This window comes from Emys orbicularis, chromosome 3 (assembly GCF_028017835.1).
Source record: "Emys orbicularis isolate rEmyOrb1 chromosome 3, rEmyOrb1.hap1, whole genome shotgun sequence".
Lineage (NCBI taxonomy): Eukaryota > Metazoa > Chordata > Testudines > Emydidae > Emys > Emys orbicularis.
In genome coordinates this window covers 7,901,173-7,924,133 of record NC_088685.1, presented here as the reverse complement: position 1 = coordinate 7,924,133, position 22,961 = coordinate 7,901,173, and the positions used below count along the sequence as shown (strand labels likewise).

The 22,961-nt window shown below is 43.6% G+C and overlaps 1 protein-coding gene across 1 annotated transcript in view; it reads right to left on the bottom strand.

The window, feature by feature from the left end:
* Window positions 1-432: 432 nt before the first annotated feature.
* The window catches only part of FZD3 (frizzled class receptor 3), an 84,070-nt gene continuing 61,541 nt past the window's right edge, over window positions 433-22,961 (bottom strand). Inside the window, exons 5-7 of the mRNA XM_065400621.1 lie at window positions 3,609-3,757; window positions 1,448-1,681; window positions 433-646 (exon numbers count right to left, since the gene is read on the bottom strand). Of these exons, the coding sequence (XP_065256693.1) occupies window positions 433-646; window positions 1,448-1,681; window positions 3,609-3,757 (597 nt within the window). The remainder of the gene's footprint in view (window positions 647-1,447; window positions 1,682-3,608; window positions 3,758-22,961) is intronic.

Sequence of the window (22,961 nt, the reverse complement as noted above, 5' to 3'; positions counted from 1 at the left end):
CAAATATTCAAGAGTTTCCTTCTGCTTATTGGAACTCTTAACATGACCTCACCAGTGAGTCTTCAAAGGTAACAATTACTGAAATTCAAAGTATTTAGGGATTTTTCTAATAAGAAATCCAGCTATGATGTATGATGGGAAAATAACAAGTTATCAAATAAATTATTAATAATTATTTACTGGTAGGTTCAAAATGAAGCTACCACTAGCTTTTACTTTTGTTAATTTCCAGATTGCTGATCACTGAGCATCCTAGCACTGATGTAAGCACAACGACAGCTGGCTTTAAAAAGGCAAAGCCAAACTTCAGCTTCCTGATACAAAAAATCAGCACCAATGGGAAGCACGATAATACTGAGTATTATCGCATCACTGAGAAATGGACTCCAAGTAACACTGTTGCAGGAGGTTCTCCTTTATGTTGAAAGCAAATCAAGCACTGGTTCCATCCTCTTCAATAACCCGGTTCATGCTGGTACCATGTGTGATGTGGGTCATTGGGTTGTTGCTGAGATCCCTGATGCTGCTGTGACGTGACTGTTCATTGAGCCGATGTGAACTGCTATGCCTGGAGTGATCAGTCAGTCGTGACATGCTGCCATGAGGTAGTCTGTCTTCTATGCCTCTGTAGCTGCAGGGGGTGTACCTAATTTATAAAAACAAGGCCAATTTCATTACTACTTCAGGCGAGAGAGATGGAGAGTGTGTGTAAGTATGTAAATAAATAACTCTTGATTATATATAGTACTATGTTTTTATGAAAAACAGGAGGACTCATTCTACTTGGCTCTGCCACTGAACTCACGTGTGACCTCTGGCAAGTTGCTTTACCTTTCTATGTTCCCCCCCCCGCCCATCTATAAAATGAGGATAAGGATACTCACCATAGCACCATACACACATTGAGAATAATAATTTGGTGAGTAAATACAAGTTACCTAATGGTCACTTCAACTAAGCTACATTTTTTTTTTTAAATTTCAGTAGAACTACAACAATTTACTCCAGCTGAGGATCTGGCACGTTCTTCAGTTAGCCAAACTCACAGAAGTGTACAGAGCAGCCGTGCTCAAACACTACACTGAACTTGGAACAGATTTCATTTCCCATGCAGTAGATACTACACACACACGGCACATTCTGTCTCAGTAGAGACAGAGCTATTGGCTGCATTCATACTCTGACTAATCCATACACTCGTAACTACTGAAAGAAGTTACGGTACATTTCCTCTTTCCAACCCAGATGTTAAAGTTCTTTAAGGACCAAATGGAGAGGATATAATCACTAGTTTGGGAAGGTGAATATTAGCAGAGGTTCAGAAGCCAACCTCATGGTGGCCAAAGCGTAGCCAAATGAAAAAGTGCAGGTAGTGACCAGGATTCCCCCTGAATATAGAGGCTCAACTCCATTTACATTAGAATTTTAAACTATGCATGGAACTCACCTGCCATCACGGGACCTATGCAGGCTGCCATGGTAGCTGCTTACTTTGCTGTGGACACTGCCTGCTTTGCTCCTCTGGTCATCCATCATAGCCAGATGAGTAGATGAGGCATGAGTGGAAGTCCCCTGAGTGGAAGTGCCCCTGGACTTTCGGATAATGGGGGTATTAGGATCCCTCAGAAGTGACTGAGCAAAATCGGGTTCCTGCAGCACCTGGCGGTTCTCATTTACAGCTCTAGTCAAACCATGGAATTGGAATAATTAATGTTAAAATAAAAAAATACAGCAAAGCGATCACAACAGCTCTTCCAAACTGGCCTATGCTCTCAATAAACAGATAGCTTTAATCCACACATTACGGTCAAAATGTTACAACTTGGTACCTAAAGAGCAGTGAGGCAGAACAATCAGGCCACTTATTTAGTTGCCTACATATGGATTGAGTTGCCTAATTTTAAGCACCCCGATTTGAACATTTTGGCCAATGCTTAGAGAATCGCCCTGTAACCTGTAATTGCTCTTCTAGTATAGGCATGTGGAGCATATGGTAGCATAATTGCAGTGTAAATAAAAGGTTTGCCATTACCTCACATGACTCCAGCAGCTTCATGAATCCTATGGATCATGCAAGAACTAGAAGCAGTGTAATTTTCTTTTAAACCTGGAATTCCCTTATGGCGTTACCTCTGGAGAGTTCAGAGATATTGCCCAGATTCCTGCAGAAGCAGTCATCTACATAAACAGGAAGTCACTACCTTCCCCAAAATGGTATTTTTAAAACTGAATTATAAATGTCCGTAAGAGCAGCATATTTTGTAAAGTACAAAATATACAGAATCTGTCTTTGCCTTATCTCAATGATTGTGGTTCCCAGCCTGGTTTTTTGGAGCCCTTCTGTGGGATTGGTGGACGGGTGCACTTTTAGTAACCTCTAGCTATGCTCTGGCAGAGTTGCCAGTGATTTTTCTGTCCATTTGATCTCTTTTTAGTTATTTTGTAGAAAGGAAAAAAACCTATTTTTAAGCTCTCGTTTGTGTGTCCCTTCTCCTAGGGTCTCCCCCCTCACCTGATGGCTCCTTCTTCTCATTCTCCCACTCATCAAAATGCTACACAGTCTACTTGGCATGGGGCTGTCCATGGACAGCTCCGTGAAGAAAAACCAGCTCTGCCTCTCACTGATGATTTAACTGCCACAGCAACAGAAGAGAGCAGCTTGAGGCAGAAGGCTGGCGTGTACTGTCCTGCAACAGTAAGGGCCACCACAGGAACATGGCAATAAGCCTGGAAGCTTCAAGGAGTCACCCACTACTTTAACTGAAGGAGAATGTTTAGGATAGAACAACTGGTGTCATGCAGCCTTCTCTGCCCCATTGCTCAGATCCTCCGCCCTATCTCCTACTCCACTCAGACTAGCCTGTCACCTCCAGCGATGTCCAGGCTAGGAAATATTGCCTTAGTCTCTACACAGCCTTAGTGGAAAGGGTGTATTTGGGTAGATAAAAGATGTATTAATTATATTAAGTTGCTATGAATCTTTTAGCAGTGACCACATTTATTAGGTTACCTTTTGCCTTAAAATTTGCCCCAACTATATTGAGTGAAATTTTCCTCCATTTTTAGTAGAAGACCACTTTAGTGTTAAGCAGTGGATTTTGTCAGTCCATGTCACTTAAGACAGATTTCACTGTAATTAATTTGATTAAACTGCAGTTTGGTAGGGGCTTCAATGCACAATAGAAGGATTAAGAAATGTACACAACTGCTGCAGAATCATGGTGGAAAAAATGTTTGCTTCATTTCAATAGAAAGGATCAGTTGTCTAGCTGAGGAGATGGTGCTTATAGAGAAGGAAGCTATACTACTGCACACTTCAGAAAGAGACAAAAATGTACGATATCGTGGCATATCCCATTTGCTCTAAGAACAAGGAAGCAGAATAGCTTGATAATAGATGAAGAATGTTAATTTGATTCTGTTATCAAGAAAACAATCTGGTGCAAATACATGACATTTCTAGGCAAGTTGCCTCTGCTCCCATCCCACTCTCCAAGAAGGAACTGGTTAGGACAGGATTAACTCAAAGTGCTCTCTCAGGATTACAGGAGAGAAAGGGTTTATATGCCAATATTACACTGGTAAGTCTTTCACATAACAACACTCACTCTTTTTTCCTGCGTCCATGAAAAAAGCTGGCCCATTCAAAGCAGGTCTTTTTACTTCCAACCCAAAAGACAGAAGGGATCCCAACTACTAGAGCCATAAGATACTTCATCAGAAAGAGAATCAGGTCTGGGCGGCTCATCTGAGAGATCTAGAGAGAGGAAAACAGAAAAGAACATGTTGCAAACCATTATAGTTTGCTACTCCAGCTATTAACTAATTTAAAATAACTGTCTCAGCCTTGAGCCAAAGTAAATATCATCAGGGTTCCTTTGTTCCACAGTTCTATAGAACTTCACAGAATAATGTGCAGGCTGATGCAGTGTAAAAACAAAAGATTCTAATGCTGGGAGGTCTTGTCTTTCTGGTCTGGTGTGGTGTTTGCCGAACAATTTTGAAATATTATTGGTTCAAAAATGAGCCTTTGTAATTTGCGAATAGAGATAAACTACATAAACCCATGTGCTCCAACTTCTGTTGGAAAGTCAATAATACAGACACCTCCACATCATGGAACATATTCAACAACCCCTTGTCCCTTATTCCAGTGAGGATCAGATTCTTGTTTTCCATTTCCTAGAGTCTTGGTTTGTCAGCAAGGTGGTACTACACGATTCTTACTCCCCATTGGATGATTCATGAAGAAACAATCACAGTTTATATGAAGTCCTTATTAGCAAACAATGTGGGCATTCGTTTGACAAAATTTATGATCAGGACATTTGGGGAACTTCCTGAGTTGTAGCCACAAGACACGAATCATAAAAAACAAACAAGATTTCAAGCTGAAGTTCAAAAGAACTAATTTTCCCTGAACCAACCCACCACCTTGTTACAAGAAGAGCTAATTCACTCTGCATTCCCTGCTTTGCACTGCTATAGTATCCCAGAACTTTTCACGTGACACTTTCACTAAAACCAGTCACAATTGAAAAAATACCCTCAGTCTCAGAGGTCCACGATCAGGAAGCCATTCCTATCTCAGGGTCTCCAACTTCTGGTCGACCTTCATTGAAAGCTTCCACTGGCAGTATACAATCTGCCATTAAATGATGTAGGAAATAATCTGAGGAGCAGAATACCACGACCAGAGATGTGCTTCACGCAATAGAGTCTTAAACACAAAACACTCACTTCCTGTTTACTAGCAATATAAATATTTATTTAGAGCAAAATCAGAAAGCAGTGTGATGATCTGAATCCAATACCATGCATACAATGCCCTAAATTAACATTGGGCAAACAAACAACGATAAAGCTGTCTTTTCACAGGATGAAAATTCAACTGGAGTGTCATCAAGCAGGGTTCAGTAGCTATTGTATCAAGATAACTTTATAAAAGCAACAGAATGGCTGATCAGCTGCTGTCTACTCAATTACATCTCATTTTCTGATGTGCATGTCAGTAGATGTACATACCAGTGAAGATACAATAGTAATTATTATAACACTTTGCATCTCTATAGGGTCTTCCCCACCAAGGATCTCAAAGCCCTTTACAAACAGTAGCATTTACTTGTGACGTTGGCAAGTATAATTATCCCCATTTTACAGATGAGAAAAATGGAGGTACAGAGAGGTTAAGTGACTTTCTTAAAGTCACACAGCACATCTGTGGCAAAAAAAGAATACAAACTAAAATTTAACTACTATATGGCATTCCTTCATCATGGACATAGATTTTTAAAAAAATGGTTAAACCAAACACAAGCATTATCATGAAACTATTCTTCTTTGAGTTCCTGTGCCCATTCAAGTGAGCTCAATTTGCCCATTGTCATTAGTTTGCTCAGCATCTCTTTTAATCTAGTTTCCACCACTTTCTGCCACAAAGCAACTATTGATGTTGATGGCCTTTGACAACACTATAGACTTCCCCATATTTTTGTCCATTTAACCATACAAAACTGATCTGCAAGCTTCCTAGGTGGTATTGTACACAACCCTATTATGGTGGTGTCTGCCCCCCCTTTTGAGTGGACCATTCTGTTTAAATCAAACAAGTATCCTGAGTTAAGCTTTCAAAAAAAAAAAAAAAAGCCTCATTACTACACAAGAACTACATTTTATACAGTTTGAATAGCTTTGAAATGTGTAAATGGGGCACTAACTTGGTGGGAAGCATAATTTCCTAATGTAGATAAAAGATTTGGACAGACTTTTATATACAAGAGTCTATTCCCTGCATACTGGACCAAATTCTCTATTGGCATAACTATAAATGACTTCTTGGATTTACAACGTCACAGAATTTAGTCCATTGTATTAATAATACGAAATTATGCCTCTGCTACCAAAGCCCCCAGTGATCTACTGATCATTATAATGCCTGTTACACAGGATATGCTCTGAAAAGTGCCACGCTTAATTCAGTGCTTGAATCACAGCACACCATCATTTTAACTTCAATCAGGAGTTAAAATTAACTCCAACTTCAAGGAGTTTTATGTTGGTCCTATTGTTACCTACTAGACATCCCTGTGTGTGAAGAAGCCTAATCCATTTCCCCAAAAATATCCTTATCTGAAAATCTTATGATAAAAAAATGGTCAAAAGAATAAAATTTAAAAACCACGCCAATTATAAACTGTACCCTAACAACAATCTTGTAGACTTGTGAATGTACAGCATCTCCTAGTCCTACAAAAATGGGGCACCATTGTTTACTACTGCAAATAAGTGAATCTTCACTGCATAGATTAAGTGCAAACCAATACTTTAATACAAACGTATTCATCTGGATTATATCAGCACTTTTGGGTTCAGCACATCCATGCTTGGTGGATTTCCAAAGGGTTCCAGGTGAAACTTAATTTAAGTTAATTAATATATATATATAAATTAAATATATTAATTTAAGTTAATTAATATATATATATATATATATATATATATATATATATATATAAAAACCACACACACTTACACTTCTTCTCTAACATGTTTTGATGAGCAGTAAAAGCATCATCATTGGCCTCTGAGTTAGCAGCCATTGACATTAATTGGGCAGTTTACACCTCAGAACACACTAATTGCTTTTAAAGCCTTTGGGTCCACACACTACTTTAAGAGTGAGGATTTATAGAAACATCTAAAGCAGCAGCATACATTCACTCTGAGCAGAAGCTAGCGTTGCCAACTCTGACTGAAGCTATTCCGTGAGATTTCCCCCCCCCCCAACATGAAGTAATGTAATTTTCTTAAAATATCCTATTAAAATCCCCCAGCTTGCTTTCAATAGTCACTGGGAGATCGATGCCGATTCTGGGAGACTTCAGGCTAATCTGGAGGGTTGGCAACCTAGCTGAAGCACTCCTAGAAGAACACACAAATAGGGTATTAAATTTCAACCCTTTATTTTGTATTAAGTGCAACTGAAAATATGATTTGGGAGCTAGACATTTTGACAAAGCCTTTTACAACGTATAAAAATCAATCAAATGTGGGAGGGGAAGAATGAAGATACCAAGTGTCAAACTCACTCAAGAGTCACAGAAAGGTTTAAAAAAAAAAAAAAAAAAAGCATATTGTAAGGAAGTATCACTACTATAAAAAGTAGCTGAAAAAGATGCGTACAAGAGTATTCTGGTTCTTCTTTCAGCATACCAGCAAAGTGGATAAAAGCTATGTCAGTCAGCAGGGGCTTACTGTTATAACCTGCTGCAAATACTAAAGTTTATTTTTTAAAATCCCAAAAGTTGAACTATTGATGTAGATTGTTAAAAGAAAAATTGAAATGCCATTAAAGGATTAAAAGTGTGCCTCTCCTACTGACTTTTCTACAAAAGACCTGACCATCTGCTGATCTAGGCCTAGTTAAACTGCACAAAACAAGTATTACAATGACAAGGAACACCAAGAATTGCATAACATGAAGTGTTGTCACAGGATTTTGTCTTCTTTACCCACACTAACAAAGAGCTGTATTAAATCAGTACTGCAAGAACTTGTACTGTAACTCACTCATGAGATAAGTGTCAAATACGATCTGACATATATGCACTTTGTCTCTGTGGCACAAAGAAAGGTCCCATTTAAAATAAAATCCCTTTTAACTAGTGACACGCTGGCAGACCAGGTTTCAGCTCTTGTCAAGCCTTTAGGCCTCAGCCAAGCACTGACAAATTCATTCTGGAAACCAGTCCAGCTCACCTGTGTGTTAGTATGGTTAAGATGGGATAAGTTGGTCTCTTGGGACTGGAAGCAACCTGAATCTTTTATGATCTTTGATGCTTAGCACCCATCACTAAGTCCAGCTGTCATAACTATAAAGGGAAGGGTGACAGCCATACTGTGTACAGTACTAAAGTCCCTCCTGGTCAGAGACTCTAAAATCCTTTTACCTGTAAAGGGTTAAGAAGCTCGGGTAACCTGGCTGACACCTGACCCAGAGGACCAATAAGGGGACAAGATACTTTCAAATCTTGGGGTGGGAAAGTTTTTTGTGTGTGTCCTTTGTTTAAGGGGTTGTTCGCTCTTGGGACTGAGAGGGACCAGACATCAATCCAGGTTCTCCCCATCTTTCTAAACAAGTCTCTCTTATTTCAAAATTGTAAGTAAAAGCCAGGCAAGGCGTCTTAGATTTACTTTGTTTTCTCAACTTGTAAATGTACCTTTTACCAGAGTGCTTATCTTGTTTGCTATACTGTGAACCTAAGACAGAGGGGATTCCTCTGAGCTCTTTAAGTTTGATTACCCTGTAAAGTTATTTTCCATACTGATTTTGCAGAGATGATTTTTACCTTTTGCTTTAATTAAAAGCCTTCTTTTTAAGAACCTGATTGATTTCTCCTTGTTTTAAGATCCAAAGGGGGTTTGGATCTGTATTCACCAGGAGTTGGTGAAAGGAAGGAGGGGGGAAGGGTCAATCTCTCCTTGTTTAAGATCCAAGCAGTTTGGATCTGTATTCACCAGGGAATTGGTGAAAGGTTTCTCAAGGCTTCCCAGGGAGGGAATCCATCGAGAATGGTGGCAGCGGGACCAGAGCTAAGCTGGTAGATAAGCTTAGCAGTTTTCATGCAGGCCCCTACATTTGTACCCTAAAGTTCAAAGTAGGGATACAGCCTTGACATGGTGGCAGCGGTGGGATCGTTTTAAACCCAAAAGCCAGTAAGATTTTTTTTTCCTTCTAGCTGCTTGGAAAGCAGAGCTGAAGGTAGATGCATATCTTATCTCTCCTTGCCTGAAGGCAGAGGTGTTAAGTTTTTTTTAACAAGGTCCTTTGTTAAGAGAACGGTTCAATAAGTGAGCAAACTTTGATCTGGTAAAGGTAATTTACAATCTGAATTGTGTTTTTTTTCTTTTTACATCCTCGGGAGTAGCTTGTTAGAAAGTCTCTGTTAACTCAGCAGCACTCAGCAGGAGCCTGAGCTAAATACATCCCAGTTTCAGTCAACTGCAGAGGGGTGTGGCCCAGCACAGGAAAGCAGGAAAATGACTACCAGTGAAGCAGCTAGCAAACTAGAACTGGCCAGACTAGAAGCAGAAGAAAATGAGAAAAAACATCAGAGACTACTTCAAATTAAAAAACTCGAGAAAGAAGCCAAAGAGGAGGCCCACAAGAGAGAGATGGAGCTGGAAAAAGCCAAACATGACAGAGAAGAGAAAGCCAAACAGGAGGCCCATGAAAGAGAAGAGAAAGCCAAACAGGAGGCCCATGAAAGAGAAGAAAAAGCCAAACAGGAGACCCATAAAAGAGAGATGGAACTGGAAGCAGCAAGGACTAGGCAGGGTGCATCAGACCATCCTAACAACTCCTCTCCAGGTACCACTTCCCATCCCAGGAAATTCCCCACCTACAAGGCAGGCGATGATACTGAGGCCTTCTTAGAAAATTTTGAAAGGGCTTGCCTTGGATACGACATCCCTCCAACCCAGTACATGGTAGAGCTGAGGCCGCAGCTCAGTGGACCCTTAGCAGAGGTGGCGGCTGAAATGCCTAAGGAACACATGAACAGTTATGAACTTTTTAAAAACAAGGCCAGAATCAGAATGGGGCTAACACCTGAGCATGCCCGTCGGCGGTTCAGAGCCCTAAGGTGGAAACCTGATGTGTCATTTACCCGACATGCCTACCACATTGGGAAAAATTGGGATGCCTGGATATCAGGAGCAAATGTTAAATCTACGGAAGAGTTGCCCTTCCTATTGCAAATGGAGCAGTTTTTAGAGGGTGTTCCTGAGGAAATAGAAAGGTACATCCTAGATGGGAAGCCCAAAACTGTAACCGAGGCGGGGGAGATTGGAGCCAAATGGGTGGAGGTGACAGAAAAGAAAAAAGCTAGTAGCAGTTGGAGCGAATATCAGAAGGGGCAAGCCGAAACAAAACCTTATCACCGGGGACAACCCAAGACCCCACCCACATCCCAAGGGAAACCCCAGACGCCTTCTCACCCCACCACACCAGTCTCCAGCAACCAACATCGCCCCGGTGATACCTTAGCAGGGCGATGTTTTAAATGTAATGAACTGGGGCACATAAAGGCTCACTGCCCCAAGAACCCCAACCGATTACAGTTCATTACACCCCAATCACACCAAAGAACCCCAGACCCAGATGCCTCTCTCATACCCTCGGAGCGAAGGGAAACCTTGAGAGTGGGCGGAAAGAAGGTTATCGCTTGGAGGGACACTGGGGCATAAGTGTCAACTATCCACCAATCCCTAGTGGACCCCAAACTCATCAACCCTGAGGCTACAGTGACAATTCAACCCTTCGTGTCACAGTCTGTAACCTTGCCTACAGCCCAGTTGCATGTCCAGTACAAGGGCTGGTCAGGAATGTGGACTTTTGCAGTCTATGACAATTATCCCATTCCCATGCTGCTGGGGGAAGACTTGGCCAACCATGTGAAGCTAGGCAAGAGGGTGGGAATAGTCACCCGCAGCCAGGCTAAGCAAGCTTTCACCCCCATCCCTGTTCCTGAGCCGTTCACCAGGGCCCCGTCTGTGTTACCGGAGACCCAAAACCAGGTGGTGGAACCGGATCCCCTGCCAACGACTGCAACAGCCGTAGTGGATCCAATCCCAGAGACCCAGCCAAAGCCAGTCCCAGAACCGGAACTGGCAACGCAACCAGCACCAGAACCATTGCCAGCACTGAGTCCAGCGCTTGCAACCCCGTCTACAACTCCAATGCCAGAGGGCACCAGCGAGCCTAAACTGGCGGAAGCAGCAGATAACCCTACCCAAGAGGCTCAGCCAGAGCCTGAAATACCACATAGTGCACCAGCGGACAGCGGTTCACAGTCAATGGAAAAAGCCCCAGCACCTGCATCGCTTCCAGAGGGACCAAGCCCCAGTCCACAGTCCAAGGAGGAACTGATGTCTCCAGCATCAAGGGAACAGTTCCAGGCCGAGCAGGAAGCAGATGACAGCCTTCAAAAAGCTTGGGCAGCGGCACGGAGCACCCCACCGCCTCTCAGCTCTTCTAACCGATCCCGGTTTGTTGTAGAAAAAGGACTTTTATACAAGGAGACTCTTTCTGGTGGGCACCAAGAAGACTGGCATCCTCAAAGACAGCTGGTAGTTCCCACTAAGTATCGGGTAAAACTCTTGAGCTTAGCCCTTGATCATCCCAGTGGCCATTCTGGGGTGAACAGAACCAAAGACCGGTTGGGGAAGTCCTTCCACTGGGAGGGAATGGGCAAGGACGTTGCTAATTATGTCCGGTCTTGTGAGGTGTGCCAACGAGTGGGAAAGCCCCAAGACCAGGTTAAAGCCCCTCTCCAGCCACTACCCATAATTGAGGTCCCATTTCAGCGAGTAGCTGTGGATATTCTGGGTCCTTTCCCAAAGAAGACACCCAGAGGAAAGCAGTACGTACTGACTTTCATGGATTTTGCTACCCGATGGCCGGAAGCTGTACCCTTAAGCAACACCAAGGCTAAAAGTGTGTGCCAGGCATTAGCAGACATTTTTGCCAGGGTAGGGTGGCCCTCCGATATACTTACAGATTCGGGAACTAATTTCCTGGCAGGGAACATGAAAAACCTGTGGAAAGCTCATGGGGTGAATCACTTGGTTGCCACCCCTCATCACCATCAAACCAATGGTCTGGTGGAGAGGTTTAATGGAACTTTGGGGGCCATGATACGTAAATTCGTAAATGAACACTCCAATGATTGGGACCTAGTGTTGCAGCAGTTGCTTTTTGCCTACAGGGCTGTACCACATCCCAGTTTAGGGTTTTCACCATTTGAACTTGTGTATGTTTAGGGTTTTCACCATTTGAACTTGTGTATGGCCGCGAGGTTAAGGGGCCATTACAGTTGGTGAAGCAGCAATGGGAGGGGTTTACGCCTTCTCCAGGAACTAACATTCTAGACTTTGTAAGCAACCTACAAAACACCCTCCGACACTCTTTAGCCCTTGCTAAAGAAAACCTAAAGGATTCTCAGGAAGAGCAAAAGGCCTGGTATGATAAACATTCCAGAGAACGGTCCTTCAAAGTAGGAGACCAAGTCATGGTCTTAAAGGCGCTCCAGGCCCATCAAATGGAAGCGTCGTGGGAAGGACCATTCACGGTCCAGGAGCGCCTAGGAGCTGTTAACTATCTCATAGCCTCCCCCACCTCCAACATAAAGCCTAAGGTATACCATGTTAATTCTCTTAAGCCCTTTTATTCTAGAGAATTAAACGTTTGCCAGTTTACAGCCCAGGAAACTGATGACGCGGAGTGGCCTGCAGTTGTCTACTATGAAGGAAAAAGGAATGGTGGCGTGGAAGAGGTGAACCTCTCCACGACCCTGGGACGTCTGCAGCGACAGCAGATAAAGGAGCTGTGCACAAGCTTTGCACCGATTTTCTCAGCCACTCCAGGACGGACCGAACGGGCATACCACTCCATTGACACAGGTAATGCTCACCCAATTAGAACCCCACCCTACCGGGAGTCACCTCATGCCCAAGCGGCTATACAAAGGGAGATCCAGGACATGCTACAGATGGGTATAATCCGCCCCTCTACCAGTGCATGGGCATCTCCAGTGGTTCTAGTTCCCAAACCAGATGGGGAAATACGCTTTTGTGTGGACTACCGTAAGCTAAATGCTGTAACTCGTCCTGACAACTATCCAATGCCACGCACAGATGAGCTATTGGAAAAATTGGGACATGCCCAATTCATCTCTACTTTAGACTTAACCAAAGGGTACTGGCAAGTACCACTAGATGAACCCGCTAAGGAAAGGTCAGCCTTCGTCACCCAGGCAGGGGTGTATGAATTCAATGTACTCCCTTTCGGGTTGCGAAATGCACCCGCCACCTTCCAAAGACTTGTAGATGGTCTCCTAGCAGGATTGGGAGAATCTGCAGTTGCCTACCTCGATGATGTGGCCATTTTTTCTGATTCATGGACAGAACACCTGGAGCACCTGAAAAAAGTCTTCGAGCGCATCCGGCAGGCAGGACTAACTGTTAAGGCTAAAAAGTGTCAAATAGGCCAAAACAGAGTGACGTACCTGGGGCACCAGGTGGGTCAAGGAACTATAAATCCCCTACAGGCCAAAGTGGATGCTATCCAAAAGTGGCCGGTTCCAAAGTCAAAGAAACAGGTACAATCCTTCTTAGGCTTGGCCGGATATTATAGGCGATTTGTACCACACTACAGCCAAATCGCCGCCCTGCTGACAGACCTAACCAGAAAGAAACAGCCAAATGCAGTTCAGTGGACTGATAAGTGTCAAAAGGCCTTTAACCAGCTTAAGGCAACACTCATGTCTGACCCTGTGCTAAGGGCCCCAGACTTTGACAAACCGTTCCTAGTAACCACAGATGCTTCCGAGCGAGGCGTGGGAGCAGTTTTAATGCAGGAAGGACCAGATCAAGAATTCCATCCTGTCGTGTTTCTCAGCAAGAAACTGTCTAAGAGGGAAAGCCACTGGTCAATCAGCGAAAAGGAATGCTACGCCATTGTGTACGCGCTGGAAAAGCTACGCCCATATGTTTGGGGACGGCGCTTCCAACTACAAACAGACCATGCTGCGCTACAGTGCCTTCATACCGCCAAGGGGAATAACAAAAAACTTCTTCGGTGGAGTTTAGCTCTCCAAGATTTTGATTTTGAAATACAACACATTTCGGGAGCTTCTAACAAAGTGGCTGATGCACTCTCCCGGGAAAGTTTCCCAGAGTTAACTGGTTAACAATTGTTCTTGTAATGAAACATATTGTTAGTTTTTATATAATCAGTAGTATGTCTAAAGGTACATGTGTCTTGTTAACTCTGTTTTCTCCTAGAACTCCAGGAAGAAATCACAGCCAGTGTGGAACCGAACGTCCAACACTATCTGTGATTTGGGGGGCGTGTCATAACTATAAAGGGAAGGGTGACAGCCATACTGTGTACAGTACTAAAGTCCCTCCTGGTCAGAGACTCTAAAATCCTTTTACCTGTAAAGGGTTAAGAAGCTCGGGTAACCTGGCTGACACCTGACCCAGAGGACCAATAAGGGGACAAGATACTTTCAAATCTTGGGGGGGGAAAGTTTTTTGTGTGTGTCCTTTGTTTAAGGGGTTGTTCGCTCTTGGGACTGAGAGGGACCAGACATCAATCCAGGTTCTCCCCATCTTTCTAAACAAGTCTCTCTTATTTCAAAATTGTAAGTAAAAGCCAGGCAAGGCGTCTTAGATTTACTTTGTTTTCTCAACTTGTAAATGTACCTTTTACCAGAGTGCTTATCTTGTTTGCTATACTGTGAACCTAAGACAGAGGGGATTCCTCTGAGCTCTTTAAGTTTGATTACCCTGTAAAGTTATTTTCCATACTGATTTTGCAGAGATGATTTTTACCTTTTGCTTTAATTAAAAGCCTTCTTTTTAAGAACCTGATTGATTTCTCCTTGTTTTAAGATCCAAAGGGGGTTTGGATCTGTATTCACCAGGAGTTGGTGAAAGGAAGGAGGGGGGAAGGGTAAATCTGTCCTTGTTTAAGATCCAAGCAGTTTGGATCTGTATTCACCAGGGAATTGGTGAAAGGTTTCTCAAGGCTTCCCAGGGAGGGAATCCATCGAGAATGGTGGCAGCGGGACCAGAGCTAAGCTGGTAGATAAGCTTAGCAGTTTTCATGCAGGCCCCTACATTTGTACCCTAAAGTTCAAAGTAGGGATACAGCCTTGACACCAGCTTGCCGGGGTGGCAGGATAGTCTGGAATGCCCAAAGGGATTTTCTGTGACTCTATGACAAGACTGTTATAGGGCTCCAGGAGTTCACATGTGTTATTGGGTTGGTGAAATCTAATTATAGAACATATAACCCATTTGGGGTCTCTGCCCTGCCTTGTTGACAGTCTGCCCTGAGGTCGGCACTCACGGTTATGAGCCACTCCAGACAGCATGACAACTAGATTGTCCGATCAAAAATAGGAACATGAAAATGTTAGAATAAGCACAGGCTTTTTGTGACGTTTGACTTCACCAATCCAAATCCCAAAGTGAAGACTTCACAGAGAATTTAAAGTCAAGTTCAATTGTAGTTATTTAAACTATTGCACAAAATCTTTCATGGGTTAAGATATCGGTATCCTCTTCAAAGAATGAAACTGCATTTATGGTACTTCTCACTTTAAAAAAACAAACAAGTGCAACAAAGAAAATCGAAGGTTAAGTAAAAAAACACAACAGTATGGAGATAATCTGCCAACGACAATGAATAGACTTCAAAGACGTTTTAGTGAACTATGTCCAAGGCGTTCCTGTTTCATATCACCTTTTAGGCTCTGGTTCATGACACATACTGTAGCAACTTACATGGCATGACATCTCCTTCAACAAGGACAAGTGCAGAGTCCGGCACTTAGGACGGAAGAATCCCATGCACTGCTACAGGCTGGGGACCAGCTGGCTAAGCGGCAGTTCTGCAGAAAAGGACCTGGGGATTACAGTGGACGAGAAGCTGGATATGAGTCAGCAGTGTGCCCTTGTTGCCAAGAAGGCTAACAGCATATTGGGCTGCATTAGTAGGAGCATTGCCAGCAGATCGAGGGAAGTGATTATTCCCCTTTATTCGGCACTGGTGAAGCCAAATCTGGAGTACTGCGTCCTGTTTTGGGCCCCCCACTACAGAAAAGATGTGGACAAATTGGAAAGAGTCCAGTGGAGGGCAACAAAAATGCTTAGGGGGCTGGGGCACATGACTTATGAGGAGAGGCTGAGGGAACTGGGGTTATTCAGTCTGCAGAAGAGAAGAGTGAGGGGGGATTTGATAGCAGCCTTCAACTACCTGAAGGGGGGTTCCAAAGAGGATGGAGCTCGGCTGTTCTCAGTGGTGGCAGATGACAGAACAAGGAGCAATGGTCTCAAGTTGCAGTGGGGGAGGTCTAGGTTGGATATTAGGAAACACTATTTCACTAGGAGGGTGGTGAAGCACTGGAATGGGCTACCTAGGGAGGTAGTATAATCTCCATCCTTAGAGGTTTTTAATGCCCGGCTTGATAAAGCCCTGGTTGGGATGATTTAAAAAAAAAAAAAAATTAGTGGAGATATCCTATCTCCTACAGCTGGAAGGGACCTTGAAAGGTCATCGAGTCCAGCCCCCTGCCTTCACTAGCAGTACCAAGTACTGATTTTTGCCCCACATCCCTAAGTGGCCCCCTCAAGGATTGAACTCACAACCCTGGGTTTAGCAGGCCAATGCTCAAACCCCTGAGCTATCCCTCCCCCTGGTGTTGGTCCTGCTTTGAGCAGGGGGTTGGACTAGATGACCTCCTGAGGTCTCTTCTAACCTTAATCGTCTATGATTCTATGACATCCGCACGCCCACACAAATGATTTAGACACAGGGTACATTTACACAGCAAGTAGGATCCAGAGGTAGTGAGTCTCAGAGCCTAGGCTTACAGACTCGGGCTTGTGGGGGCTCATGCTACAGCACTAAAAAAATAGCTGTGTAAACATTCAGGCGCTGGCTAGAACTCTGGTTCTGAAGCTGGTGCCCCCACTCCCCTTCCTAGCCTTCAGAGCCCCAGCCGGAAAAATCTACACAGCTATTTTTTAGTGCTGTAGCATGAGCTCGAGTCTCAGACTTCTATTTATCATTACAAGTGCTGGCCTGCCACTCACACTTCTCTATCAATCTTAATGTTATTGGGGAACTTCAAGCAAATAATTAAGATCTTCTATTTCTTTAGTTTCCTATTTGTCAGCTTTGCAGATGCGAAGGCATCCTCATACATTGTAACAAAGGTATAATATGATAAGCAAACATAAGGGTACTTTCTCCTTATCAGGCTGTCAAGGGCTTTCAGTGACCTAAAAATATTGACAAATCAAGTCTCTCTTATAGGCCTAACAGAACTGAATATAAGAACATAAGAATGGCCATACTGGGTCAGACCAGTGGTCCATCTAGCTCAGTACCCCATCTTCTGTCAGTGGCCAGTGCCAGATGCTTCAGAGGGAAATGAACAGAACAGGGCAATTTCGAGTGATCAATCCCCTGTTGCCCAGTCTCAGCTTCTGGCAGTCAGAGATTTAGGGACACCTAAAAGATTGGTGAGGTATGACTTCTCTTTACAAAAACAGTGTTGACTTTTCCTTAACACATCATGTTCATCTACGCATCTGATAATTCTGGTCTTTACGATAGTTTCAACTAATTTGCCTGGTTCTGAAGATAGGCTTACTAGTCTATAATTGCCAAGATCGCCTCTGGAGCCTTTTTTAAACATCAGCATTACATTAGCTATTGCCAGTCATCTGGTACAGAGGCTGATTTAAGCAATAGGTCATACACCACAGTTGTTAGTTCTGCAATTTTATATGGGCACTCCTTCAGAACTCTTGGGTGAATACTCTCTGGGTCTGGTGACTTTTTATTGTTTATCAATTTGTTCCAAAACCTCATCTATTAACTTCTCCCTCTGGGACACTTCCTCAGATTTGTCACCTAAAAAGAAGGGCTCAGGTGTAGGAATCTCCCTCATATCCTCTGCAGAGAAGACCAATGCAAAGAATTCATTTAGCTTCTCTGCAATGGCCTTGTCTTCTCTGAGTGCTTCTTTAGCATCTTGATCCTCCAGTGGCCCAGCTGATTGTTTGGCAGGTTTCCTGCTTCTGAGGTACTTAATTTTTTGTGTGTCTTTTGCTAGTTGCTTTTCAAATTCTTTTTTGGCCTGCCTAATTATTACACTTTTACACTTGACCTGCCAGAGTTATGCTCCTTTCTATTTTCCTCAGGAGGATTTGACTTCTAATTTTTAAAAGATGTCTTTTTGTTGCTAAATCACCTCTTTTACTCTGTTTAGCCATGGTGGCTTTCTGTCATCTTACCGTTTTATTTGGGGTATATTTATAGTTTGAGCCTCCATTATGGTGTTTTTTAAAAGTTTCCATGCAGCTTGCAGACATTTCACTTTTCCTTTTAATTTCCATTTATCTAGGCTCCTCATTTTGGTGTAGTTCCCCTTCTTGATGTTAAATACTACTGTGACAGGTTTCTTTGGTATTTTCCGCCCTACAACGATGTTAAATTTAATTAGATTATGGTCACTATTACCCGAATGGTTCAGCTATATTCACCTCTTGGACCAGATGCTATGCTCCACTTGGTATTAAATCAAGAACTGCCTCTCCTCTTGTGGGTACCAGGACTAGCTGCTCTGAGAAGCAGCCATTAATGGTGTCCAGAAATTTTATCTCTGCATCCTATCCTGAGGTGACATCTTCCCAGTCAATGTGGGGATAGTTGAAATCTCCCATTATTGGGTTTTCTGTTTTTGTAGGCTCTCTAATCTCCCTGAGCATTTCACAGCCACCATATGAGTCAGGTGGTTGGTAGTACAGTCCTACTGCTATACTCTCATTATTCAAGCATTGAATTTCTATCCAGTAGTGATTCCATCATACTGTCTGATTCATTAAAGATTTTTACTATATTTGACTGAGCTTTCTTTCACATATACTGCCACTCCCCCCATCAGTGTGACCTACTCAGTCATTCCTATATATTTTGTATCCTGATACTACAGTGTTCCATTGATTATCATCGCTCCACCAAGTTTCTGTGATGCTTTTTATATCAATATCCTCATTTAATACCAGACAATCCAGTTCACCCATCTTAGTATTTAGACTTCTTGTATTTGCATACAAGCACTTACAAAACTTATCAGTATTTAGTTGTCTGCCATCATGTGATGCAATTGAATGAGACTGACTGTTTCTCTTCAGTTCCTACCTGTACTTCATCAACTTCCACTTCACCTCTTTACTAGGATATAGAGTATCCCCTTTAATAAATCCTGCCCTAAGGAATGTGTCTGTCCAATCTATGTGCTCCTCCACACCTGTCGGCTTTCCCCAGCCCTTAGTTTAAAAACTCCTCTACGACCTTTTTACTTTTACGTGGCAGCAGTCTGGTTCCATTTTGATTTAGGTGGAGCCCATCCTTCCTGTATAGATTCCTCCTTTTCCAAAAGTACCTAGTAAACCTAAATCCCTTCTCTGAACACCAACATCTCCTCCACACATGGTAGACACTGCAGTTCTGCCTGTCTAACTGGCCCTGTGTGTGGAACTGGAAGCATTTCAGAGAATGCGACCATAGAGGTACTGGACTTGTACCTCTTACCTAGCAGCCTAAATTTGGCCTCCAGGACCCCGGCTACCTCTCCCTATATCACTGGTAACTGCCTGTACCATGGATCACTGTCTCCTCCCCAGCACTGCACATAGGTCTGACTAGATGTTTCGTGAGGTCTGCAACCTTTGCACCCAGCAGTCAATTCACCATGCAGTCCTTTCGGTCATCACAGATCCAACTATCTACATTTCTAATAATTGAATTCCCCATTACTTTTACCTGTCTTCCTAATAATAGGGGTCCCCTGCCCTGGAGAGGTATCTTCAGTGTGAGATGATACCATGACATCTGGAAGGAGGGTCCCAGCCATGGGACTGATTCCCTCCATTCGAGCTTGGTGTTCTTTCCTTCAGACTTTCATCCTCAACAGCACAGAAGCCATCAGAGTGAGGGTGGGACCATTCTACTGTTTCCCAGAAAGTCTTGTCTATGTACTTCTGTCTCCCTTGGCTTCTGTTCAGCCACTTTAGTCTCAAGAGCCCATACGCAGTCTCTGAGAGCCATTAGCTGCTGGCACCAAATGCACACACATGCCACCTGCCCACAAGGCTAGAAATCATAGATGCTACATACAGGGCAATAAACTGGATAGCCCCACTCTGCTGCTGGACTTCTGCCTGCATTATTTTCTCTCTTGCAGGAAATTTTGTTTGTTTGGTGTGTGTTTATTTTTTGAGGGGTGGGGTGGTGGTATTAGCCTAAATTTAGAGAAAGTTTATTAGGTTTTATTTATTTATTTAGGTTTATTATTATTTATCTGGCTCACACTCCCTCTCTAAACTCCCTTGGAAACTCCCATTTGCTAGCTCCTCTGGTCACCTATGAGCTGGCTTTTTTAACCCGTTCTCCCTGAGTAGTCCCACCCCCTTATCAAGAGATCCTAAGGGATTAGGGTTCAAAAGATGGCAGGTTAGAGCCTTGTTAAGAAGCTCTCAGCCTTGCCTAGCAGGCCACTGGGCTCAGCACACAGCCCCCCAAAACAGAACACACTATAAACTTCAATTAAGCAGGCACAAGGCAGGCAAGTACACACAACGCACTCACCCTAAGGGTCATGTAGTCACTCCTCCACCTGGAGTACTCCTTTGCAGAACTCCCATTTGCTGATCCTGTTCATTAGCGATAATACCTTATCTAATCAACCCTGGTGGCCAGCCCCTGCATGCCATATTGTACGTGCTGCCTCTCCAAAAGTCTGAAGACCCGTGGTACCAAAATGCTGAGCCCTGAAAGGAAGTCTTGCCAACTAGGGCAGGGTCCAAGATTGGTGACCCTTCCTTATCCTTCACACCTGCTCCTTTTCTCATAAAGACCGAATTTGTGCTTCTCTAACAATTAAGCCAGAAGCAGCCTGCACTATCTGGCAGCGGAGGCACTTCCTGAATCTGGAGCTCCTGTAAGAGTCAGCCATGGGGTACTCCACTGAGAGGTTGTTCATTGCCCATGGCACTAAGAGCCTGGAGGCAATCAATGCTTCATGATATGGCGCTGCAGTGGCAGCCACATGCCAGGGTGTAGCTAGAAAGATTGGTAGGCTGCAGAGATCTTCTCCATTCGCTTCTTTTTGCGGGTCTCTCCCTCAGCAAGCAAGAGTTTTAACATTCCACCTGCCAGAGACCAACAACTGAGTTGTCAACTGGTAAGGACAGTATATGTATGGGTGAGATTTTGTAATCAAAAGACTTAATTCTGTCTCCATCTGCTGGCTGTAAGGAACTATAAGCATCTGGACTGGGATAAATCAAAAAGAAAAATGTATTTTCCATGATATCTAAATCATTTTGAAAGTAAACAAGGACATTATTTTAAGAGGGGTAACAAAAGGTTCAAACACACAGTGGCAGGTGTTCAATACAGAGGTTAAAAAAACCATTAATTTCAGCATTCCTCCAGGGAAAAACTGTTCTGCAACCCAGACACACTGTTAATTTAGGATGTTCACTCATCTCTGAATATTTTTCCCTTCTGCCCAACTATCAATCATGGCTGCTTTAGCATCAAATAGCAAATTAATGAGCTTGCTGCAAATGTGAAGTTAAAGCTCAAACCCACTACTGAGTGCCCAACACCTGTCCCCCTCCTTTGGGGCACAATTCCACAACTATGCTGAGGATCTGAGATTTCCCTAAGGACAAAAGGCAATGAAATTCAAATCAAGCCAGGCTTTTCTTAAAGACGAGTGAAGGGGAAGGGATTGACGAGAATCTGTTCTAACAGTATCACCATTCTCATACAACCTCAGTCACTGTCATTACTTTTGAGCTGTTCACACTACAGTCATGTGCTGCTATTTTCCCAATTAAATAGTGTTTGGGCAAGATAATTTCTGACTGTAACATGGTGTTATCTTGTTCTATCAGTAAACCTTTGAAAGGTAGGTATCAGGTCACATGACTACCTTTCTGTTTCAAATTGGACTGACATGAAAACAGGCAACACTTCTGTCTACTAAGAAGCACAAGCTTGGCGGTTACCTGGAAAGCTAAAATATAAACTAAATAGTACAAAAAGAAAATTCCTAAAAATGGAGCTTTGATCTTGCTCTCACTGAATAGTAAAACCACTATTGACTTCAGTGGGTGCAGGATCATGTACAAACTCTGTGAAATGGTTATAATATATACAGAACCAGGAGACCCCCCTCCCAAAAAGGGACTTAAAAGCAAACTTTTCTGCTTCCAAGTTACAGTACAGACCTGTTTACGCACGGATGTCAGGAGTCAAGCCGTCATGACCGCGTGTTAACGGACTGCGGGTTAAGAGGGCCATGCTGAAATATCTTAAGATATCTATCTATATACACACACACACACACACACACACACACACGCGTATAATTATCTAGGATTACATACATATTCACAGCGTCCCAAATACTGCAGGCCTATCTGTTAATGGTGCTTTACAAGAATATAAATTCAAATGTGTAATCTATTAAAAACATTACTACTACTACACAGGGGTGAAAGTAACTCAGGACACTTACCGGTATGGGGCAGGGGCGGCTCTGGCCCCTGGAAGGGGCGGGGCCTCGGGTGGAAGGGGTAGGGCTAGGGGTCAGCATCTCCCAGCCAGCCCTTCCAGGCCACCTGGTCCGCGCCACCCAGGGTTCCTGTGGTGATTTAAAGGGCCCGGGGCTCCGGACGCCGCTGCTGTGGTAGCGGCATCCCGAGCCCTGGGCCCTTTTAAATCGCTGGCCCCGGGGCAGGTGCTCCCTTTGCCCCGTCAGCGGCCAGGGGGGCGGGGGGGAAAAAGGGGCAGGGCCCTTAAAGCACTGCAGGGTCCTTTGCCGCGGCAGCGCTTTAATGTTGCTGCCCCTTCCCCGCCTCTCGTCAGCGGTAAAGACGTACAACACATTTCCGCTCCGCACTTCCTGTCGATTTCTATGTCAGTGAGTTAGTGAGCAAATCTGTAGCGTTACATAGCAAGTTCCTGTACCACGTGTTAACGAGTCTCGCGTGTTAAATAGGTAGCACTGGGAGGCATAGCGCTACTGCGCATTAAGTGGATTCACGCGTAAACGGGTCTGTACTGTACCATATGGAGCAAGCTTATTGTCTCCCCCCCCCCCCCAGTTTTCTAGGTCTCCATAGATCTTTCTCTTGAAAAGGTGTCTCAAGGGAGTGTTATAAAGGTCATAACTGATGACCAGAGAGTCTAATAACTAGCTCTCTAATGCTTTTACCCTTCGAGCCCTGTAGTTTGTCATAGGTGTCAGTGAATAGCAGTTATCAGGAATTCCGATGCTAACTTCTGTTGTAGTCCTGGGATGAGA